General features: G+C 41.0%; 1 protein-coding gene across 5 annotated transcripts in view; it reads right to left on the bottom strand.

Annotated features, from left to right (window-relative positions):
* The window catches only part of LOC117405874 (MAP3K7 C-terminal-like protein), a 50,185-nt gene that overhangs the window by 10,119 nt on the left and 16,123 nt on the right, over positions 1-23,943 (bottom strand). For all 5 annotated transcript variants that reach the window (XM_059029690.1, XM_059029692.1, XM_059029691.1 and 2 more), the window contains one exon: positions 7,180-7,241. In XM_059029690.1, coding sequence (XP_058885673.1) covers positions 7,180-7,241 — 62 coding nt within the window. The remainder of the gene's footprint in view (positions 1-7,179; positions 7,242-23,943) is intronic.

The following is a 23,943-nucleotide window of genomic DNA, read 5'->3' as shown; positions in this document are numbered from 1 at the left end:
GGAACGTATTGACCTGGAAGGTAAACGAGGTAGCAGCTGCAGGCAATTGAGTCAGCTGAAATCGTTTACCAAGGGGTGCATGCATAATCGCATAAAGGGGCCGGAGAATTGTAAATCTTGTCCTTCGCTTTTTGGTTTTGAAATAAACCTGGAAGGACCTGTGCACTTTGTATTAAAAGTATTGTGACTGTTTGTTTTGTTTGTCTTGTCTATAATTGTTACTTGTGTGTTTATAGATGGCTAACACATTCCGGAGCTGTCGCTAAGAGCCAGCACTGAACCACTGAACAAGTAGTGCACTGAATAGCACTGCATTACTTGTCACTCTTTAAACTGTACCACCCACAACGAGCACTACAGCACGCACCCAGGACTGGTGACCGTGGTTGTATATTGTGGGAGAGATACTGTGTTTATTGTTTAGGGCTGCAATCCCTGTTACTGTTCTCCGTGTTTTTACGCATCACTGTGTATAACCGGAGTTTATTATTTGGTCACCAGACCTGGATTATAACTAAAATAAAACGTATATTTTTCCATACCGGATTACAAATCTCTGTTTATTCCTGCACTGCATCACCTCTGCACCTGTACATAATCAGCAACCACTTTGCCACATTAACCCATTCCATACCCTCACCACTCTCTGGCCCATATTCATAAAACTTACGGTCTCTTTATCATGCCAGTAACAGTGTTTAACATGGACAGTATTTCATCGGGTGATGCTGTCACAAAGACGGCCGGAGTGGGTGGCGTCAGACCAGAAGCAGGAAATAAACAGACAGAGAGGTGTGGTTTGGTGAAGCTGAGCGAATGCTTTCGCTCAGCATTTAATAAACAGAACAGAAAATAAAAGGTTGGAACAGACAAAACACAGGGCACGGCACTTGAGGCCAAAATAAATAGACGAACAAAACGGACTAGACAGACAAACAAACACGGTGAGCAGATAACACTTATATTTACGCTCTTACTTCACTTTTAGTTACTCCTTCTCTCTCTCCCGTTCTCCACTCACCGAACACCCAACCCTGACTGAATGAAATGTGCATCTATATATACTGTTGTGCTGGGATTCAATTACTAATTAATTATTCACTTGAATCCCAGCACGTGAATTAATTATGTGCAACCCCGTGCTTACATATTACATTTAACCAGCACGTGAAGTGATTTGTGCCCTCCTCGTGCCTAAATACAAATCTACACTTTTTTTAAATCACACGTGAAACACAGACCCGTTTATATCCCGTGTACCAATCTATACACCAACATTAACACATGCACGCAACATACAACACATAATATGCACACAGGGGCGGGGCACATTGCCACATATACCCCCCCTGTGCAAAGCACACATGGCCTCAACGGCCACCTCCCCCCTTAAAAATCCAGCAGTCCAGGACAAAGTCTCGGGCTGGGAAGGGAGGCTTCAGTGGGCCCATGGCTGGCCATGCTGTCAGCAGACGTGCTGACAGCTCCCAGACTGACTCCTTCAGCCGAGGCAGTCCTGGCAGCGGAAAGGCTGCTTGGGGAATGGTCTCCTGACCTCCCCTCTTCTTCGTAGCTGGCCGCTCCCTCTTCCGGGGCTCTGGCCACAGTACTTCCGGCAGCAAAGAAGCTGCAGTGGGAGCAGGTCTCCGGACCTCCCCCACAATCTCCGGCAGCGAAACTGGTGCAGTGGGAGCAGGTCTCCGGACCTCCCCCACGATCTCCGGCAGCGAAACTGCTGCAGTGGGAGCAGGTCTCCTGACCTCCCCCACGATCTCCGGCAGTGAAACTGCTGCTGGGGTTGGTGGTCTCCAGACCTCCTCCCCCTTGTTCGTGGCCGACAGCTCCCCTTTCTGGGGCTCCGGCCACCTACTCCCTGTGGTGGAGGTACGGGAAGCAGAGACAGCTCCTGCTGTTCTGCTTCTGGCAGTGGCGGAGGCAGAGGCAGCTCCTGCTCCTCTGCTCCTGGCGGTGGTGGAGGCAGAGGCAGCTCCTGCTCCTCTGTTCCTGGCGGTGGCGGTGGTGGAGGCAGAGGCAGCTCCTGCTCCTCTGCTCCTAGTGGAGGAAGCGGTGGAGGTGGCAGAGGCAGAGGCAGCTCCTGCTGCTCTGCTCCTTGCGGTGGAGGCAGAGGCCATGGGGCTGATGCTGGCCACTCAGAGGGAGGCTGTGGCGGTGCTGGCTCCCTCTGCTGTGGCGGCTGGGCTGGTGTGCGCCGTGCTCCCTTCAGCAGCATAAATAGAGGCTGCTGGGGGACACCAGCATCCTGCCCTTCTCCCCCCCAGAAAAATTCAGGGGGTTGAGCCTGTAATTCCTCCCCTTCTGGCTCTTGGGACGGCAGCGATGGCTCCTCCCCCTTTAGCTCTCGGGATGGCAGCAGCAGGTGAACCAACAGGCATGCTTCCTCTGCTGGTGTAGATGGGGACAGCAGGCATTGTTCTTCTGCTGGTGGAGGTGGAACCAGCAGGTATTCTCCCTCTGCTGGCAGCTTGGGTCCTAGGGCTGTGGAAGCCCAGACTTCCCTCTCTTTGGGCTGTGGACGCACCGACTCCTCCCTTTTGGGCTGTGGACGCACCGACTCCTCCCTTTTGGGCTGTGGACACACCGACTCCTCCCTTTTGGGCTGTGGACGCACAGACTCCCCCCTCTTGGGCTGTGGACGTTCGGGCTCCCCCCACTCAGGCGTAGGACGTTCGGGCTCCTCCCACTCAGGTGGTGGTGGACCTGCTACCTGGGCTGTTGTAGTTATGACCGCCTCCAGGTAGCTGAAGACCAACTCCACACCTTCCTCCCAGGTGCTTACGGTCTGTTCCCTTGCATACGCCTCCCATCGCTTGCTGTCCATCAACCGCAGGAACCGGACGGCTACTGGTATAGACTGGGCCTCCAGCCCAGCATTTTCCAGGATCCAGTTCCGCACTTTGATGGCGTCTTCTGCCTTTTTTTTTTTTCACAAAGACGGCCGGAGTGGGTGGCGTCAGACCAGAAGCAGGAAATAAACAAACAGAGAGGTGTGGTTTGGTGAAGCTGAGTGAATGCTTTCGCTCAGCATTTAATAAACAGAACAGAAAATAAAAGGTTGGAACAGACAAAACACAGGGCACGGCACTTGAGGCCAAAATAAATAGACGAACAAAACGGACTAGACAGACAAACAAACACGGTGAGCAGATAACACTTATATTTACGTTCTTACTTCACTTTTAGTTACTCCTTCTCTCTCTCCCGTTCTCCACTCACCGAACACCCAACCCTGACTGAATGAAATGTGCATCTATATATACTGTTGTGCTGGGATTCAATTACTAATTAATTATTCACTTGAATCCCAGCACGTGAATTAATTATGTGCAACCCCGTGCTTACATATTACATTTAACCAGCACGTGAAGTGATTTGTGCCCTCCTCGTGCCTAAATACAAATCTACACTTTTTTAAATCACACGTGAAACACAGACCCGTTTATATCCCGTGTACCAATCTATACACCAACATTAACACACGCACGCAACATACAACACATAATATGCACACAGGGGCGGGGCACATTGCCACAGATGCATAAACGGCATTTACTGTCAAAAAACATCACTCATCGTGATGTTAGAATAACGTGCCCTTAGAGACCAATTTTCTCATTAATATATTATTTGTCTGATTCATAAATCTGTATTGTGCTGTTAATTGGCCCTTACCGACAGCATAACACGTGCCTCAGACCAAAAAAAATATGTTTATCCAATAATTACATATTTAAGTATTTTGTTATTTGTATCGCATAGGCTGTGTGGTCCAGTGGTTACAAAAAGGGCTTGTAACCAGGAGGTCCCTGGTTCAAATCCCAGCTCTCACTATGTAACCCTGAGCAAGTCACTTAACCTCCTTGTGCTCTGTCTTTCGGGTGAGACGTTGTTGTAAGTGACTCTGCAGCTGATGCATAGTTCACACATCCTAGTCTCTGTAAGTCACCTTTGATAAAAGCCATCTCCTAAATAAACAAATAATAATAATACATTAAATTGCATTGTTAAGTCGTCTGAACAGAAAAGACTGCTTACCAGCTGGAAAACATATCAATCATATCTGTAGCCTATTCGTTGCTCTAAAATGCCAAGCTTGGGTGTGCTTGTGTTGACTGTACATGAAGAGGAGGGAGATATCGTGGAACATGATCCAGAAGAGTGAGAAGACCCTGCAGTTTTGTTTACAATCTGTCGTTCATCTTGCCAGTGCTTCTGGCAGTGCATGACCTCCCTTTTTACAGGACCAGCCACATTAACCCCATCAGCTGCCATATCTCCTGCCACAGAACCTTGTATTTCAAAACAGCTGATCTGACAAGTATGTTTTATTTTAATAATGCAAGTTACTGGGGAGTGAATGTAGGTTCTTAACCTCGCGTCCAGCACCTTTTAGTACAGGAGTCCCTTGCTATACAGCAGTGGTTTTCAACCCCAATCCTTGGGGACCCCTGTGTCTTCTGATTTTCATTCCAGCTGAGCTCTCAATTACTTAACTAAACCCTTAATTGAACTAGTAATTAGCTAAATTAGGCCTTTTTAATTATTTTCTGCTCTTAAACAGATGGAGATTTCAACTTAACTATAACATTTGATAAATAACTTCAAATCTGCAACTTTTTAGGAGCTGAGAACAATTAAAGGTCTAATTAAGCTAATTATTATTTCAATTAAGTACAGAAAAATAGACAAACTCTTCTGCAAGTTGAACCACAGACGACTGAATCATACCCTGCATCGATTCTGCAAGTATTCAGCAAGTATTCCCAGTTCGACTAAAATAAATTTGTGGGAATGTAATAATGTATTGGCAGAGAGAGAGAGAGAGAGAGAGAGAGAGAGAGAGAGAGAGAGAGAGAGAGAGAGAGAGAGAGAGAGAGAGAGAGAGAGAGAGAGAGAGAGTTATAAAGGATAACAAGGTGTCTCTGTACTGAATAAACCAGGGGCTGGGTAATAGCTGATGGAAAAAATGTAAGTCAGACAGAGTGAAAATAATTGAAGCAATCTACTTTATTGAAATTGGTGCTAGAATAAATATAGAATGAATAAGAACAAATATAATGAGTGTTAAGTTTAAGTGCCATGGATTCTAATTAAGGGATATATAATTAAACAACAGATTGCTAAAGAATTGATTATGATTTCTGAATATCCTATTAATTTGAATTTACTGAGTTTGTATTTTGATTTAAAAAAAAAAAAAAAAAAATCAACAATGGTACATGTCTACAGACACTGTAAACATGTACCTTTCATTCCTATGTCTCCCTGTAGGAAGTGTGAAGGGGCACAACTAGCAAGCATCAAGTCTGATTGACCAAATTAGCAGTCCAGATACTAGCCATGCTCTGTCAGTGCAGCATTTTGTACATGACCTGCGAATGAGACTATAGAGACACTGAAACTAGGCATTAAACTAGCCTCAATGGAAATGATTATTTTTAACATTTCTGCTGTTCCTCATATAAAAGCAGAAATTAGGTCCAAAAAAACATGGGGGAATTGCCAACGTCCTACATTTTCCATTTGTTGTAATAAATGCTTTTACCGAGTGTCTGAACTGGGATCCTCTTATGTGTGTTCTTGTGCAATAACTATAGGTTAATATACACACTTGTAATTTTGAATTCAGTACTGAGAATTACCAGCACTGTTGTCATTGTTACAAATTGGTTCAAATGAAGAAACAGGTGATTTCAGTGTTGCATGTATCATGAGACAGCCTAGTGGGCACTGTCTTGCTTACCCAGTGTTGACATGGAATATAATAAGGAAGGCTGGAAAACCTTGTTTTTGAAATATTATTGGATCATCTTGCATGAAATGACTTTAAACACCAGTGCTGATGTATTTTTATGTTGGGGCTGTGAATTCACCAATTAAAAAACAGTAAAAATTGTTAGTGTCATTGTACTGTATTTTAAAATTATTATAAATTAAAACGTATTATATTCTGAAAACAAATTCCACAGTATATTGTAAATGATTTAAAGTGTCAATACATTTCAAAGTGACCAGAATACATAGTGCATAAATAGGCTTGTTTGATTTTAATGAAATCATTTTTTTTTTAGTTAAGTTAAATATTGAACTAGTGACAGGATCTGTATATGACCTGACCCCAAGCAGGCTGTCCTAAAGTTAATATTTTTGGTACAGTACAGTACTTTACACCTGAAAAGGCCCCTGCCCACTGCGTGGAAGCTATTTTCCCAGGGCTTCTCAAACTCGGTCCTGAGGACCCCCTGTGTCTGCTGGTTTTCATTCCAACTGAGCTCTCAGTTACTTAACTATACAGTTAATTGAACTCATAATTTGTTTAATTACACCTTTTTACTTGTTTTCCGCTCTTGAACAGTTGCAGATTTCAAGTTAGCTATAACATTTTATAAGTAACTTGAACTCTGCAACTGTTTAAGAGCTGAAAACAAGTAAAAATGTCTAATTAAACAAAGGATCAGTTCAATTAAGGATTTAGTTAAGTGATTGAGAGCTCAGTTGGAATGAAAACCAGCAGACGCAGGGGGTCCCCAGGTGAACCCCTGTATTAGCCCATTGTGACTGCAATTGACTTGCAACCAGGAGATCAAGCTTTAGCGAGCAACTTAATATGGACCGATTATAACAGTTGTCTTAACCAATCCATTTTTCTTTGTGTTTCACATTGTATATCATTTTCTGTTTCAATCATTACATCCTTATATGCCATGGGGGCAGAGCGCTGCAGAAGAACAGGTTACTGAAGACATTCGAGGGCCCCTTAACTTCTGAGGTTTAAAATCCCTTTATTACTACATCCAGTCAAATAAGAGCTCATTTAACACCTGCAAGCCCTCTGTCTGTGCTGTTTATATTTCCTTGGCCATAAAACCCTAACGTGAAGCCAAATGAAAACAATTTTTCAATCTGACATTATGCTATGAAGCCAAACTCCTTTTGTGTGGCATATGTAGTATTCGCCATAACAAGTAGTTACCATTCACTGAAGTTCAGTTTCATGTTAATAAACAGTCAAATAATAATAATACAAGGAAATATAACCATATATAAAATAACAAGATAACAGAACATTTTACATAGCTGGCTTTTTAGGTCTAAATGGTTATATAAAAGGTTCATCAACATTTCTTTTTTCTGATAAGAAAAAAATGGTCTCAATTCTACCTGTAATTGCTGGTCAAGGTCTGGAAAAGCCAATGGAAATGAGTTGTCAGGATCGTTCAACTCTGAAAAAATAAATTCATTTTAAAACCAGATTTATTATGAATGCATAAAATAATAATCTCTTGTGTTATTATTTTTCCTACAGTGGATGCAATGGAGCAAATTACCAATTTTTACAAATCTATTTACCTGTAGATTTTAAAAAATGTTTTTATTATTAATGACTGTAATAACACACAGCACTTTGCTCATGGTTTGCACACATAACCATTAAACCCACATGTTTGTCAATGCTGTATGTGTTTGTGTTTACCATGCAAACCTGAAAAAATGTTTCTTAAGATAATGTTAAGTTTGTGACACAAAGCCACAATACTGGGTTTTACATTACAGCAATCTTAACTGAGACATGTTCTATCTAGGCATAGATAAGGAGAGTGTGGAGTCTCCCCCGGTAGCCGCATGTGTAATAATCAGCTTTAAATCAGTGATTTATGTACAGTATGTAATGTATACACCACATGCAAAACTTAATCTTTTTCAAATTTCCCCAATATCTTTAAAAACATGGACAAAATAAACATATTTCTTGATTTGGATACAGCTGTGAGTCCTGTAATTCACTTGTGAATATAGGCAGTGTTTTCCCTTGACTCTGTCAGGGAAGCAGAGTGCTCCACTTGCTGTTTTCTATGATCAGCATGCCAAGCACTGCTGATAGCCTTTCACACTAAAAAGTTGAGCAAAGTGACAAAATAAACCTTATGTTCAAGAGACTACAGCAGTGAAGATCCCGTTTGTGACTTTCTGCTATAACTAAAGTTTGTACCAAGCAATTTTTTTTATTAACAACAGAGAGCTGCTGGAAGTAGCCCTGGAAAGTTTCTTTGACCAAATAGGAAAACATAAGCATAAAGTATGAGAGGTTTAGAGACCTCCTCATTCAGTGGTTTAAAAAAAAAAATGTATGACATGATTTATTCAAGTTTCAAATTATTGCCATGACCCATAAAATGATAGTGCTTTATAGTTTAGTTGTTTAAGCAAGATTTAAAGAAAAAAATACTAAAGTTGCTCAAATAAAACAAATATGTAGTCCTTTGCAATAAATAAATAAATAAAGTACAATAAAGTGCAAAGTACATAAATATGTATTTTTTTCATCCTTTACTCTTTTCTTCTCTTCATGTTCGTCACCGGATAGCTGATTGCTTTTAAGTTTTGTCCCTTAGCAATAAGATGCAATTCATTGTACATTAGCCTTAAGTAGCATCTATCATGGGTACCTACTAAGGACAAAAAAGTCACTTTTGTACCCTAAAATGTATTAAATTAGCATAACTGTATTATTGCTACAGGCTACCTACAGCACCAAGTTTTAGCGACCACCTATAGAGTTGAAGTACAATCTCTTAAACCTAATTGAGCAAGATTTGTTTTAGAAGTTCATGGGACAGGAGCAAGGGCTACAAGGAGTAAGCCCTGGGACTTGAAATAGGAATTCTGTAATTGTGACTTGAGGGCTCGTGGAGAGCCGCCCTCACGGACGTGAGACCGAACCGATCGGCCTCTACAGCTGGGAATCAAGTGTTACTTCCCCCAAGGGGAAAATGAAAAGAAGGATAGTGGATACATTTAAGAAGACTAGAAGTCAGCCCGACTAACAAGGAATGCCTACGCTTAGTGAGATCAGTGCAGCCAGACCTCCAAGACAGATCCACATGGGGCAACAGGAATTCTGAAAGAGAGGAGGAAATGAACATGCAAAGAAGGGACCAGAGAAGAACACTGGCATAGATGAAAGCAAGTTGTTAGTAAAGAATACAGGGTTTCCCCCTGGCTCAGGGAGAGCCGCCCTCTCGGAGATAAGACTGAACTGATTGGCCTACAAGGCTGGGAGCATGTATACTGCCCCCAATGGGAACCTGGAATGATAGAGAGATTGTTACGACAGATTTGGACGGGGGTCCCCTCTGGCTCTTGGAGAACCTTCCTCTTGGAGGTTGAGGCCAGCTCGGCTGGGCCTGTTGGGAAGTGAACGTCACTTGCCCCCAAAACAGGACCCCCGGTTGGTTTATTTAGATTTCCAGAAAGCTTTTGACAAAGTCCCGCACATAAGATTAATTCCCAAACTGAACGCAGTATGGATTCAAGGAAATGCATGCACATGCATTAGGGAGTGGTTAACAGTTAGAAAACAGAAAGTACTGATTAGAGGAGAAACCTCAAAATTGAGCGAGGTAACCACAGGGATCAGTATTAGGTCCGCTGCTATTCCTAATCTACATTAATAATTTAGATTCTGGTATAGTAAGCAAACATGTTAAATTTGCAGACGACACAAAAAAAGGTGGCAAACACTGTTGCAGCAGCAAAGGTCATTCAAAATGATCTAGACAGCATTCAGAACTGGGCAGATACATGGCAAATGAAATTTAATAGAGAAAAGTGTAAAGTATTGCATGCAGGAAATAAAAATGTGCATTATAAATATCATATGGGAGATACTGAAATTGAAGAAGGGAACTATGAAAAAGACCTAGCTATAACAGCTATGTGGGGAAGCTATAAAAAAGGCCAACAAGATGCTCGGATATATTGTGAGAAGTGTTGAATTTAAATCAAGGGAAGTAATGTTAAAACTTTACAATGCATTAGTAAGACCTCACCTAGAATATTGTGTTCAGTTCTGGTCACCTCGTTACAAAAAGGATATTGCTGCTCTAGAAAGAGTGCAAAGAAGAGCAACCAGAATTATCCCGGGTTTAAAAGGCATGTCGTATGCAGACAGGCTAAAAGAACTGAATCTATTCAGTCTTGAACAAAGAAGATTACGCGGAGATCTGATTCAAACATTCAAAATCCTAAAAGGTATTGACAGTGTCAACCCAGGGGACTTTTTTGACCTGAAAAAAGAAACAAGGACCAGGGGTCACAAATGGAGATTAGATAAAGGGGCATTCAGAACAGAAAATAGGGGGCACTTTTTTACACAGAGAATTGTGAGGGTCCGGAACCAACTTCCCAGTAATGTTGTTGAAGCTGCTTGATGAGATTCTGGGATCAATAAGCTACTAACAACCAAACGAGCAAGATGGGCTGAATGGCCTCCTCTCGTTTGTAAACTTTCTTATGTTCTTATGTTCTTATGTTCACCGCTCAGCGGAAAGCAACCCCCACCTTGTGGGAGGAACCTCTGGTGGTCCACCGGGCAATATTCTGTTTGGCTGAATAGATAGAGAGTGACTGATATCTGATAAGGTACTGGTTAACGTTTACTTTGGCTGCGGTGTTTTCTGTGCCTACACAAAGGAATGGAGGGATAGATTTGAGTTCCCAGGGAGAGCAGCAGCTTGTCTTTTACATGAATGAGGAACAATAGAATGACTTCCTGGTTGAAGGGAGAAGAGGATCCCTGATTTTGCTTGCAGAAGGGAGTGAAGGAGGACCAGCCAGTTGCTTAAGAGAAGCAGGAGGATGGAGTGAGGGCGACGGCCATATAATCTTGTGCGAAACAAGGAGATTACAAAGGGAAGAATTTAATTGAATATCAGATTACTGAATAGAGGAACTGACAGGGGGAAAAGATGAGCTGAGGGAACCAGGTCTGATCGGGAGATCTGTAGACGAGAAAGAGAATCGGCAGAGTTAGTTACACCTGGAAGGTGACAGAAATTATTGGTAACAGAAATCCAGACGAGTTGGCGGAGGAGATGCCATAGAGAGGAGGAGAAGGTTATTCCGACAAAATTGAGGGGGTTGAACGCCGACTGTAGAGAAGGGCATGGGCATCCGCAGGGGAGGGCAAGCCCCCCCCAGGATGCCGAATTTACTGAAAAAAAAAAGTTAGATGAGTGGTACCCTACCAGTGCCAGGCAAATAAATGACTCCTAAGAAGAATATTAAGTTAATTTAACTCTCTCAGTTAGTGTTACGCAGTAGTATAGAGGAGTCATCTATTCGGGTGATGATATAATGTTTTTTAAAGCTATTGGAAAGCCCAGCAAGCTGATCAAAAGGATACCAAGCTGGCTGTCCTGCTCAAAGGCGTGGCGGACTGTCCAGAGATTCTTGTGCAGGACCTTTTTTTTTCCATGTGTGTTCAGTAGTGTAGACTACAGGGACAGAAAGGCAGTGTGACATTAACACTAGTAGGACCAGAGATATACTCATACCTAGAAGCCCCGCAGCAGTCTTTCTGACAGCTGTATTCAAAACACTGTAAATAGTATAATGAAAGGAGAAACAGTCGGATGTAATTAGTTTTTTTTTCTTTTATTGAGTACGTCACAAAAATCTGAACAACCAAAGCATCTATCTATCTATCTGCTGTGAAGCATTATCAGAGCCAGTAGAGGGTGCTCTCAACATTATAGGATGAGGTAATGCTTATTAGATTGAATTACTGTTGACACCTGCTGGTAGTTTGATAATTGTGAGCCCTATAGGGGGACGGGCCAAGATGGCGGCGTAGAAGGACATAACTTTGCTGAGCTCCGTCTGACCGGAATTTAAATAAATAAATACACACTATAATACGACACTGGAACTGAAACATATATTCTGAAGTACTCTATGGAAAGATAAAATCACTTCGAAACATTTAGAACAAGTACAAAACAAAATTAGAAACTAAATTTATAATTAGCATTCCGCCTGAAGGAAAACAAGCCACACCTGAATTTATTTCAAACTTTAATGCCTGACTTCTGAATGTACACATGTCCAAAGAAGGCAAAAGGAAGAAATCAAACAGAAAAAGTAAATTACGACAGGCTGTCATGTACAAAGACAAAAAAAATGGATCTAAACCGAATTTGGATTTTGAAAATACAATACTGATAGAAGAAGGAGCTAATGTTACCGTTGCTTTAACTGCTCATGACTACACGTGTTCTTCTGGAGATTCTAACAATGAAGTGACTGAAGTTGAGGAACTTTCTGGATTTGATATTCTACCGGGTACCCCTATCAAGAGTCCTGCTCCTAAACGAGGTAGGATTGACACTCAACCAGACTCCGGTCCTAACATGGAAATTAATATTATTACTGAATTAAAATGAGTTATTAACGATAGGGCGGATATTCTTGAAAAACTGATCGGAGAAAAAGCAATAAAAATTGAAGGCCTTAAAAAAACTGTAGACTTTGTATGTGCTGAAGTCAAGGAAATGCAAAACAAAATTAAGCAAGTTGAACGTCGCATAAACAAAACAGAAGGAAGGCTGGATGTATGCGAAAGCAAAATATCCGAAGTTGAAAGATACAAAAGGCGTTGGGACCTGAAACTATATGGTGTACCAGAAAACGATAACGAAAACATAAGATTGGAAGTTATTCAGATTTGTCAAAGTCTCATTCCGGATGCCAAAATGAAAATACCCGATGTCATTGACACTGTTCATAGACTTGGGGAAAAAACAGTTGCTCAACATCCGTCCCAGAGGGATTATTTTACAGTTCTCTCTGCGACACTACAGGGATATGATCTGGAAAGCTGCCAAAAAGTCAACATTTCTAAAGGAACAAGGATACCGTTTTGCAGAAGATTTGTCTCCGGCAGACAGAGAAACCCGACGTCAGCTCTGGCCTACCATTGAGAAGGCGCGCAACGAAGGAAAACGCGCATACTTTGTCGGGGCTCGAGCATTTATAGATGGGGTTGAAGTTCGATCACCTTTTAACACAACCTGAAGAATCTCTACGCAGGTCTGTGGTACATGATTCAAGTTTAGTGTTGTACGAATTAAATATATAAATATGTTAGGTAATAACAACGTCTACAAGGTAATTTGTCGTTCTAAGCTATAGTTATGGAACTGCTAGTTTCTATTTAGTTGCTTCTCTCACACTTAACGTTATATGTGTATTTAGTCTATATGTATGTATATATGTATACATTTGTGTATAGGTATATTTAATGTACAAATACATATGTATATGTGTATGTTCTGAATTTATAAAAAGGTCAGATGTTCTCAGTTTATGATGAGCAATACTCTTTAATTAGTGAAAATTACTATTTCTGATAGTAACATTTAAATCTTTACAAGTTTAAAATCTCATCATTATCTATTATTTCTTTTAATGCCAGGGGGTTAAGAGACAATGTTAAACGCAAAGCTTTATTTCTTTACGCAAAAAAATGTAACGCTGATTTCTGTTTTCATCCACTTGTGAGGATGACAAGAGGTTCTGGAGATCTCAGTGGGGTCATGATATCTGGTTATCACACGGTTCGGGTCATTCCGCTGGAGTTGCTATTTTGAAATATAAATTTGATGGGAAGATTCTTAAATCAGAAAGTGATCTTAATGGTCGCTATATTATTCTCACTGTTAAACTCAACGATCATATTTTAGTATTAATTAATATCTATGGTTACAATTCTCAAACTAAAAACGATTTTCTGTTTGAAACTTTAGAAGATAAAATTTCTCTTTGCCAAACAAAATATCCAAATTCTAAACTTATTATTGGAGGGGATTTTAATGTAACCCAAGATGATACTTTGGATAGATGGCCACCAAAAAGATCTCCTAACATCAATAACACTTTTGTTCTTTTCACTGAAAAATTTGATATAATTGATATTTGGAGGAAAAAATTCCCTATTGATAAAATGTTTACCTGGAGTAACAAAGCATGTTCACAACAGTCACGCATTGATTATTGGTTAGTCTCAAGATCTATAAATGAGAATAGCATTAAGGTAGAAATTCTTCCAACCCTCTTAACTGATCACAAAACAATATATATACATTTAGATTTTTCAACAACTCAAAACAAAAAATATCAAAGCTTCATATTGGAAACTAAATATCTCTTTATTAGAAAATGAAAAGGTTAAGAAAGATATAAGTAATTTAATTGACGTTTATTGGAATAAAGCCTTACATGAGAATATCTTTGGGAAGAATTGGGAGCTCCTAAAATTTGAAATTAGAAAACTTGTTATGAAACTTGGTGGTAAACAAGCTAAAATGAGACAAAAGGAAGAAGAGGAGGTAATAGCTAACATTATTGCTCTTTCAAAAAAAAACTTCTGAGCATGATTCTGATGAAGAGAGACTTAAAATGAACGAACTACAGAATAAATTAGATGCTATATAAATTCAGGGCAAAAGGGGCTTTCATTAGGTCAAGACAAAAATGGTTAGAAGAAGGAGAAACAAATTCTTCTTTTTTCTTTAGAATGGAAACATCACTTCCAGAGCAACTCGATTACTCAACTTGTTGTGGATGGCAGTATCACAAATAACCCAAAGGAAATAGCTGCACATTGTGCAAATTTCTATCAGAACTTATATAAGTCTAATGTCTGTGAAGATTCTACTAGAGATTTTTTTAAATTAATAGGTAATGTTAAAACTATTAATGCAGATGAAAAAAGTTTTTGTGATGGGCCAATTCTTATACAAGAAATTGTTGACTCCATTGCAAATCTTAAAAATAATAAATCACTAGGAAATGATGGTATTACCGCTGAATTTTATAAAATGTTTGTAAAACAGGTATCCATTTTTTTATACAAGGTATATTTAGAAAGTATAAATGTAGAATCTCTACCACAAACCATGAACCAGGGACTAATTACCTTAATACCTAAACCTAAAAAAGACCTTCTCTTACTTGATAATTGGAGGCCCATAAGTCTTCTCAACAACGATTATAAAATTTTAGCTTTGATTTTTGCCAAAAGAATAAAAATAGCTCTTAACACAATAATAGATGAAACACAATCAGGTTTTATGAAAAATAGACATATTGCAAATAATATTAGATTAGTATTAGATATCTTAGATTATTCCGACTTGGTATTGGAAGAAAGTTTTATTCTTTTTCTTGATTTTTACAAGGCTTTCGACACAGTTGAACACCTTTTCATCGTTAACGCTCTTGAAAAATTTGGCTTTGGAGTTTTTTTTATTAAAGTAATTAAAACTCTTTATAAAAATAATAATAGCTCAATTAAATTAGGTCATGGTACCTCGCAAAGATTTACTATACAACGTGGCATCCGACAGGGTTGCCCTATTTCACCTTATTTGTTTCTACTTGCAATGCAGCTCCTGGCAGTCCATTAATAGTGGTTTGCAGGGTATTTCCATCGCAGAGAAACAAATAATTATAAGTCAATTGGCAGATGATACAACTCTTTTTCTGAAAAATAAATCTCAGATACCAATAGCTATTAACATAATTAATTCATTCTCAAAAGCCTCAGGTTTATACTTAAATATAAAAAAAATGTGAATTATTACCTATCAAAAATTGTACTGATTCGTTTATATCAGAAATTCCAATTAAAAACTAAATAAACTATTTAGGAATTATTATAAATAAAGATAAAAAAAACTAGGTGCTCTCTAAATTTTAATCCTCTTATTGAAAAGACACAACATAAATTAAATCTATGGTTGCAAAGAGATTCGTCTCTGAAAGGTCGGATTTTGCTTACTAAGGCTGAAGGTATTTCTAGGCTGACTTATGCAGCTCTTTCTCTGGATGTATCAAAAGACATCAGTAGTATGGTTGATATAATCTTATTTAACTTTATCTGGAAGAACAAAACTCATTATATTAGAAAATCAGTAATAATGAACAATCATGAATCTGGAGGACTTAACTTTCTTGATTTTTCTACCTTAAACAATACCTTTAAAATAAATTGGATTAAACAGTTTATTAAAAATCCATCTTCAATTTGGAACTTTATTACTGCATATATTTTTAATAATCTTGGTGGTCTAAGCTTTCTATTAATGTGTAATTACAATATTGAAAAAATTCCCATCAAGTTATCAAATTTTTATAAACAAATGCTTCTTTCTTGGTCTTTAATTTATAAACATAACTTTTCTCCACACAAATATTTCATTTGGAATAATAAGGATATTTGCTATAAGCATAAGTCCTTATTTTTCCCCAATTGGTTTAATAATGGCATCATATTAGTTACTCAATTGTTTAAATGTAATGGTAATCTTCTTAACTATACAGAATTCTTGTCCACCTTTAAATTACCTATTACAGCAAAGGAGTTTGCCATTATTTTTGATGCTCTCCCTAGAGGAGTGATCACTTTACTGAAAAATGATTTGAAAGTATTATCTTGCCCTCCACCTTCCATAGACCCTTGTGAAACTTTAATTGGAAAATATTGTTTAATAGATCATTCTAAAAATAATAAGCGTACAAGATCTCTTTTCCAAAATGATCTAGTATCCATCCCTTACGTTATTTCATATTGGGACGGGTTTATTGAAGGTATTGACTGGAAAAAAGTTTGGATTTTATCCAACAAGTACTTATTAACTAACAAAGTTAAAGAAGTTTCTTATAAAATAATACATAAATGTTATCCTGTTAAAAACTATTTAAAGAAACTGAAACATGGTATCGACCTGAGCTGCTCATTCTGTAAGGACTCCACTGAAACAATGTTGCATTTATTTTGGAATTGCAGATACTCCAGATTTTTTTGGAAAGATTTAATTTCTTTCACCAACAATAATATTAAAAAAGAAAAAAAACCTTAAATTTCATATTGGTAATGTACTGTTTGGTTTCACTAACTATAAGACCAGTGAAAATAACAAGTATTACATTATAAACTTGATTATTCTAATGGCCAAATTTCATATTCACAAGTGTAAATTCTCTAATCAGAAACCTTTCTTTTTTCTTTTTGTAAAAGAAATGGAACAGTACATTAAGGTTATTAAGATGTCCAATAATAAAAAAAGCTTTGAAGACACTTCATGTATGTAACCTATTTAATATTTTTTTGTAATTATATTAAGCCCACCCCCTGGCTTCCATTATAATATGTTCACTATTCTGTTTTTTTTTTCTACTTTCTGTACATTCTTTGTTTATTTCAATAAAAATGCATTAAAAAAAAAAAAAAAAAAAATTTGTGAGCCCTATAAATGGGACAGGTTTTACCCAGCTGGGAGAAGAAGACTGGGTGTGGTACTGTGAGGAGTGAGATTCTTGGAAATCAAAAGAGAAGGGAACTCTGTGAAGTTGGGTGTTTTTTTTGTTTTCTGTTTAACTGCACTGGGTAAACAGCTTAGCTGTCACAGGTGGTAGGTAGGGCCTCCGGCCTATAAAGTATAGTTAGCATTTTCTTTATGAAGATAGGTTTTTGTTTGTATTCTTCTGTTTGTGTTTTCTTTATTTTTGCAACCTGCCTCCAAAATAAAGGGCATCGTGAATGTTGTTACACCATATCTGAAGTTGCCAGTCTGTGTTTATTGCACCAACATACTGCACCACAGACTCAGCACGTTACTATATATATATATATATATATGTATGTATATATGTATATATATATATATATATATATATATATATATATATAGCTATAGATAGATAGATAGATAGATGCTTCGGTTGTTCAGATGTTTGTGACGTACTCAATAAAAAAAAATCTAAACAAGAACATGTAAATAAATAAACATCTGAACAGACATTGGGTTACAACATACCTATTTATAAAACTGATACGACAGCAATACATTTTTAACTTTTCAACGGCAATCGGTTTATTATCAGATGCACAAAAGCAACGGAACAACGTGGATAAATAAACTTAGAAGAAACTTTACAGAAACGCACAATACAAGAAGTTATAAAAGTTATAAAAGTCTAATTTATTTTTCTTGACAAAAGGGTATTCCTTTACCTTTTATTATTATTTATTTCTTAGCAGATGCCCTTATCCAGGGCGACTTACAATTGTTACAAAATATCACATTATTTTTTACTTACAATTACCCATTCATACAGTTGGGTTTTTACTGGAGCAATCTAGGTAAAGTACCTTGCTCAAGGGAACAGCAGCAGTGTCCCCCTCCTGGGATTGAACCCACAACCCTCCAGTCAAGATTCCAGAGCCCTAACCACTACTCCCTAACACTACTACTACAGGTAACAGCTGTTCGAAGTTTTATTTTTATTGCACTTGCCAACCTGCATTGGCGTCTCTTGCGGCTCTCAGCGGGGTTGCCAGCTTCAGCTGTGGGTACACGCTTGGCAGTCTCCCTCTGTTCCAAATGCTTCTTGCGACGTTCCTGTGCTAACTGTAAAATATATTCTCTCCTTGGTAAATGCTTCTCCGTGCATTCTTTGTAAAGTACCCAGGAGTTGATGGCTGCTAGGTCCAATGCATTGTAAAACACCTGAACAGACCGCCGCCGGGAGTCAGCTTTCACGGAATACTTCCATGTCATCTGATCCAAACATCAATTTCATATTTTGTTGCATTGTAAAACTCCACGGTCTCTGGTATTTATTTTCACTAGTCCCGATGCTAATTGACTGACCAAAGCAGTGCAGCTGGGAAGCAGGTGCCAGTCTTTAAACGGCTTATTGAAAACAACAGTGTTCTGTGACTGGTTAGTTAGTTTTGTGTTGCCCCCTAGTGGTCACCTTTTATATATTCCTAAGTGTCATGTTCTGCTCTTAATTTCTTGATTGGTTTGGAGGCATCACATGACCAGAAGTAAAAGTCTCCATTGCCTCAGCACATTGTAGGTTCAGTACACTCAATTTGTTTGCATCTGTAAACGTTGCTGCCTTGGAAAGCACTGTTTGTAAGTATCTGTTGAATATATATATATATTGTGATTTTGACATGATTATTATATTGATGATGTGCTTTATTTCGCTATTTCCAAGTTCAGTTAGTTTCCAGAGGCTGTGTAAATAAACAGCATTAGCGGACTGATAGCCAGCAGGATTTTATGTTTGTTTAATTATAAGTCAGGTTTAGTGTTATGCGATATACAAACTGGGATTGATGTGTGTATATGCTGAGATTTATCGCGATATAGTTACATGTTTAGTATATACTGTACTTATTTGTTATGTAAGTACTATGTAAGACTGGAAATAGGTACACTTTGTATATTATGAAAATATGTCCAATAAGGATGGTGTTATGTAGTTATATTGCACTGTATGTACACTTTGTGAGGAACATCTGCAATTATGATTAAGTACTGTACTTCTTTCTTTCTTAGTTTCACACCATTTTTTACTGCTGCAGGAGTGTCTCAACAATAAACATCGGCATTCAAATGTTCTTCACGTCTCTTTGTGTAGTGGTGAAAGAAGGAGTTTAGCTGCCTGTTAAATTGTACAGTGTTACGTGCAAGGAGAACAGAACAAATAGACTGTCAGTCATTCACTCAGGCAGAGAGTAGAGACTAATCTGATTACAGCTAAACACATTGCAGACTTGTAAATAAAACTAATAAAGTAGAATACTGTTCTGTATAATCAAAATACAATTGTTTTCTGTGTGGGCGTCAATGTGACTGCTCCTGGGGCTTTTAGGTATAATGGGCAAGATGAGTCATACAGCTTGGACGGCGCCAGTTCACATCCGGGCTGTGCAAAGAGGTAAAACTTTGCTGGGACTCCAAAAGGGGCGTCACATTGGCTCTAACGCTCCCAGTATGGGGGATGGGAAACCGGTAGCTACTGCTTCTCCACATCATGCAACAGCGAATCCTACTGGTCAGACACAGAGCACATTCAGAGTGCATAAAAAGCAGGGCTGATCTCTGTTCTCTGGGATCAGTAGCCCACCCATCTCTTCTCTGGTTTGCTTGCTGTAAAAGCAATTCTGGCTTTAGGCTTGTGAGATTGGAGGACGCTCACACGCCCTCAGAACCTCTGTGCTGTGTGGGGACTTGCTGTGGTAAGGAGAAAAACATAATTAGGCATTTCAAATTGGGGGAAAATACATTAAAAGAAAAATATATATAATTTATAATTTATTGCCAAAATTGTATAGGGAAGTATATATAGTATGCCAGAACGAGAAGATGCTGTGAATCCATGCTGCCATAATGAATGTAGACAGAACGAACGCAGTCATGAGCGTAAGGGGCATGGCAGTAATGAAATATTTTGGTAAGAATGAATGTGTTGTTACTAATTCTGGAGCCTGAATGAGTCAGCCGGGCCGAGGCGGCAGGCTCAGAATTCTACAAACAAGTAAAAAGCACAACAAAACAGAGCAGAGCATAAGTGGGGCCATGAAGCCGACACAAGTATGGCAGAGCCCACCAAACAAACACATATAAAATAAACTGGGGCGAACCGCTCCTATTAAAGTTTTTCACAACCAAAGCACCGAAAACTGTAACAATGTAACCGAAAGCCTGGCGATGTATAGGGAAGCACAGAAGGCAGAAATAAAAACGACAAGTGGGTTCTGCAGTGCTGCGTGACAATACAAAAACAAGTGTTCAACCCAGGGCTTAAATAGGGAGGTTAATGTATACATTGGATGGATGAACTAAGGAGGAGTCCCTGCTCCTGACCCCCGAAGCACATTTAATGGTTACAAAACAAAAACATGAAAAAAAACATGTGGTTTCACGAATTTGTGCAAAAGACAAATACGGGGCTTAACATCAGCGTGCTGCAAGACTTACATTATAAAAATGCCTGTGTGGATTAGCACCTACTGAGAAATGTGTTGAACTTGTATGGACTACCAGTACTGGATCCCCAATAACAACAACAACAACAACAAAAATATATAACCACATTCTACTGGATTTCAATATCCATCTCTCCAACCCCAGTCACTCTGCCGGATTCCTCCCTCTCCTTCACGCCTTCAACTTCTGTCTCTCTCCATCCCCTCCTACCCACAAAGCTGGCCGTCAACTGGACCTCACCTTTTCCAGGGCCTGCTACCCCTCTACCCTCTCTGTCACCCCCCTGGACCTCTCTGATCACTATTTTCTCTGTCTCACCCATCTCTCCCTGCTCCTCCTACCCCCATTGTCACCTCTCGCCGTAACCTCTGCTCTCTCTCCCTGTCTCCCTACTACCCTTCCTCTACAAAAACCCTTGAGCGGGCAGTACACTGCCAGCTCTGCTTTCCTGTCCAACCACTCTGCTCGACCCTCTCCAATCTGGCGTCCTCTCTGCTCACTCCACTGAAACCACCCTGTCTGTCACTAACTCACTAAACTCTGCCCGAGCTGCCTCTCTCTCCTCTGTCCTAATTCTCCTCTACCTCAGTGCTCACTCTATTCTACTATCCTCTCTTGCTGACCTGGGAATCTCTGGCACTGCTTTGGCCTGGTTCTCCTCCTACCTCTCCAACCGCACTTACCAGGTAACCTGGCGTGGAGCAACCTCACACCTCGCCCTCTCTCAACAGGAGTCCCCCAAGGGTCAGTCTTGGGTCCTCTCCTGTTCTCTCTCTACACCCGCTCCCTGGGCCCCCTCATCGCAGCCTATGGTTTCTCATACCATTTCTATGTTGATGATGCTCAGATTTTCCTCTCCTTACCCCCTCTGACTCCACCATCCCCTCCCATATCTCTACCTGTCTGTCTGCAATCTCCTCCTGGATGCACTCGCATCACCTCAAACTCAACCTCTCTAAATCTGACCTCCTTTTCTATCCCTCCTCCTCTGATCTCTCTATCTCCATTCCTCTGCGATCTACCACACTCTCTCCCCTCCTCCTCAGCTAACAACCTCGGAGTCAACCTGGACCCCTGCCTCTCGTATTCCCAGCACATCTCCACTCTGGCACGCACTTGCCGATTCTTCCTGAGCAACATACGAAGAATCTGACCCTTCCTCACCAACTACGCCACCCAGCTCCTTGTCCAGGCCCTGGTACTCTCCCGCCTAGACTACTTTAACTCCATCCTGGCTGGCCTCCCTGCATCCGCTACCCATCCGCTCAAAGCTCATCCAGAACTCCGCTGTTCACCTGGTGTTCTCTCTGCCACGCTTCTCTTACGCAACTCCACTGCTCCACTCGCATCCAGTACTCGCCTACAGATGCCTTGACAAGACTGCACCCAGCTACCTCCAGACCCTCATCTCTCCCTACACCCCCACTCGACCTCTCCGCTCCGTCTGCAGTAGAAGACTCGCTGTACCTCCTCTATGCTCCCCTACCTCCAGAGCCCGCTGCTTCTCCACCCTTGCCCCGCAGTGGTGGAATGATCTTCCTACAGGTGTCAGGACTGCCCAGTCCCTGATCACTTTCCGGCGCCTCCTCAAGACTCACCTCTTCAGACAGCAACTGTAGAACTCCTCTTTTCCCTCTGGACACTTTATCACTCTTCCTTAATGCGCTTTACTTGCACTTATCTGCTCCCTATTTTACTGCATTTAATCCTGTACTTTACAGAGTACTGTACTGTCATCTTCCACTAGTGTTATTCAATTTGTAGTATTTTGCATTTAATCGTATCCTGACATAATTATCACTGACACTGTTATCTGCTCTGATATTGATTCGTATTTTGTAATATACTTATACTTACTAGAATGGAAGTTATTGTATTTTATCTTGCTCTTAATTGTATTAATACTTGTACTGTGATTCTTGACTTATAATAATAATAAAATAATAATAATTAGTAGTAGTAGTCCTATTTATTGCCCAGAGAGCGGACTACACCGACTGCCCAGTGGCAGTAAAAGGGGTGCTAACAAGACTGGGCGATAACTAATAAACAAAAAAACCGGTAAAAGGACTGTAAATTAAATGTTTAAAACAAAAGGGGAGGTGGTACAGAGCACGCCCCCCAGAGCCCACTGGTCGACAAATGATGGCATGTCGCCAGCGGACTCCGAGTGGGCGTGCTCTAACTTAACCCTTGAACGGACAAGGGCCCTGAACATGGCCCCACAGTCAAAGAGACCCTCCCCGATCATCTTACGCTTCCTGGTCTTGTAGATGGAGAGTCTAGCAAGAGCCAGGAGCAGATTCACGAGGAGGTCTCTTTTTTTTGTGGAGCCATGAACAGGGTGCCCGAATATGAGGAGGGTTGGGGAGAAATGCAGCCAGAACTGCAGCAACAGATTCCTCAGCAGCAGGAAAAACTGCTGCAGCCTGGTGCAAAGAAAATAAATGTGACTTACCGACTCGGACTGACCGCAGAAAGGGCATGCGGCGTCCGAGTCGGTAAAGTGACGCAGGATCTCTCCTGACGCGAGCGCTCCGTGCAGCACCCTCCACCCCAAGTCCCCAGCTCCCCTGGAGACGGGGACGGGGAGTACAGGGCCTCCCACTGGGGACCGACGCCCTCCGGTGGTCGGAGGGTCTCCCGCCAAGCGGTGTCTCGGCGGGAGACGAGGTTGAGGAAGTGGAGGGTGTGGAGCGTCATCGCGTACAGGGTCCTCCTCGACGCCGATTGGAGGGGCGTCGAGGAGAACTGCGAGATCCTGCTCAGGTTGTTCTCGAAGGAAGGCCGAGGGGGGGGGGGGGGGGCTCAGGCCTTGGGTTCGATCAGCAGGACCGGAGAGCCGGGGGTAGGGGGGGGGATGGAAGATGGCTCCCCGGTCCTGAGAACTCCCTCGAGATACCTGACAGAGTCTGGGTGCAACGCTGCTTTGCACTCCCGGATCGCGCGGCCGTCCGTCCTAACGGTCGCCCGAGCCGCCCTGGCGACGAGCAACTCGGGGGTCAGCCACTCCGACTGCTCGCGATCCAGGAGATCCCAGACTCTGGTCACCTTGGCCGAGATCAGCGCGCGCCGCACCGAGGGGGACTCCAACGCCTGCGCACCCAGGTGGGGGTTGTGCAGCAGGGGCTCCAGCAGGAGTCCTTCACCCTTGGTCGGAACGGCGTCTCGGCCAACGTTAAACATGCTCCGGGTCCTGAGCAGGTCCTGGTAAAAGACCGGCAGCTCGGGAAGACGGATTCCCCGGAGGTCGATCCAAAAGAGCTGCCGGTCGTAGCCCAGGTCGTGCAGCTGG

This window comes from Acipenser ruthenus, chromosome 9 (assembly GCF_902713425.1).
Source record: "Acipenser ruthenus chromosome 9, fAciRut3.2 maternal haplotype, whole genome shotgun sequence".
Classification (NCBI taxonomy): domain Eukaryota; kingdom Metazoa; phylum Chordata; class Actinopteri; order Acipenseriformes; family Acipenseridae; genus Acipenser; species Acipenser ruthenus.
Note: the sequence above shows the minus strand (reverse complement) of the source record. Positions and strands in the feature narration are given on the sequence as shown.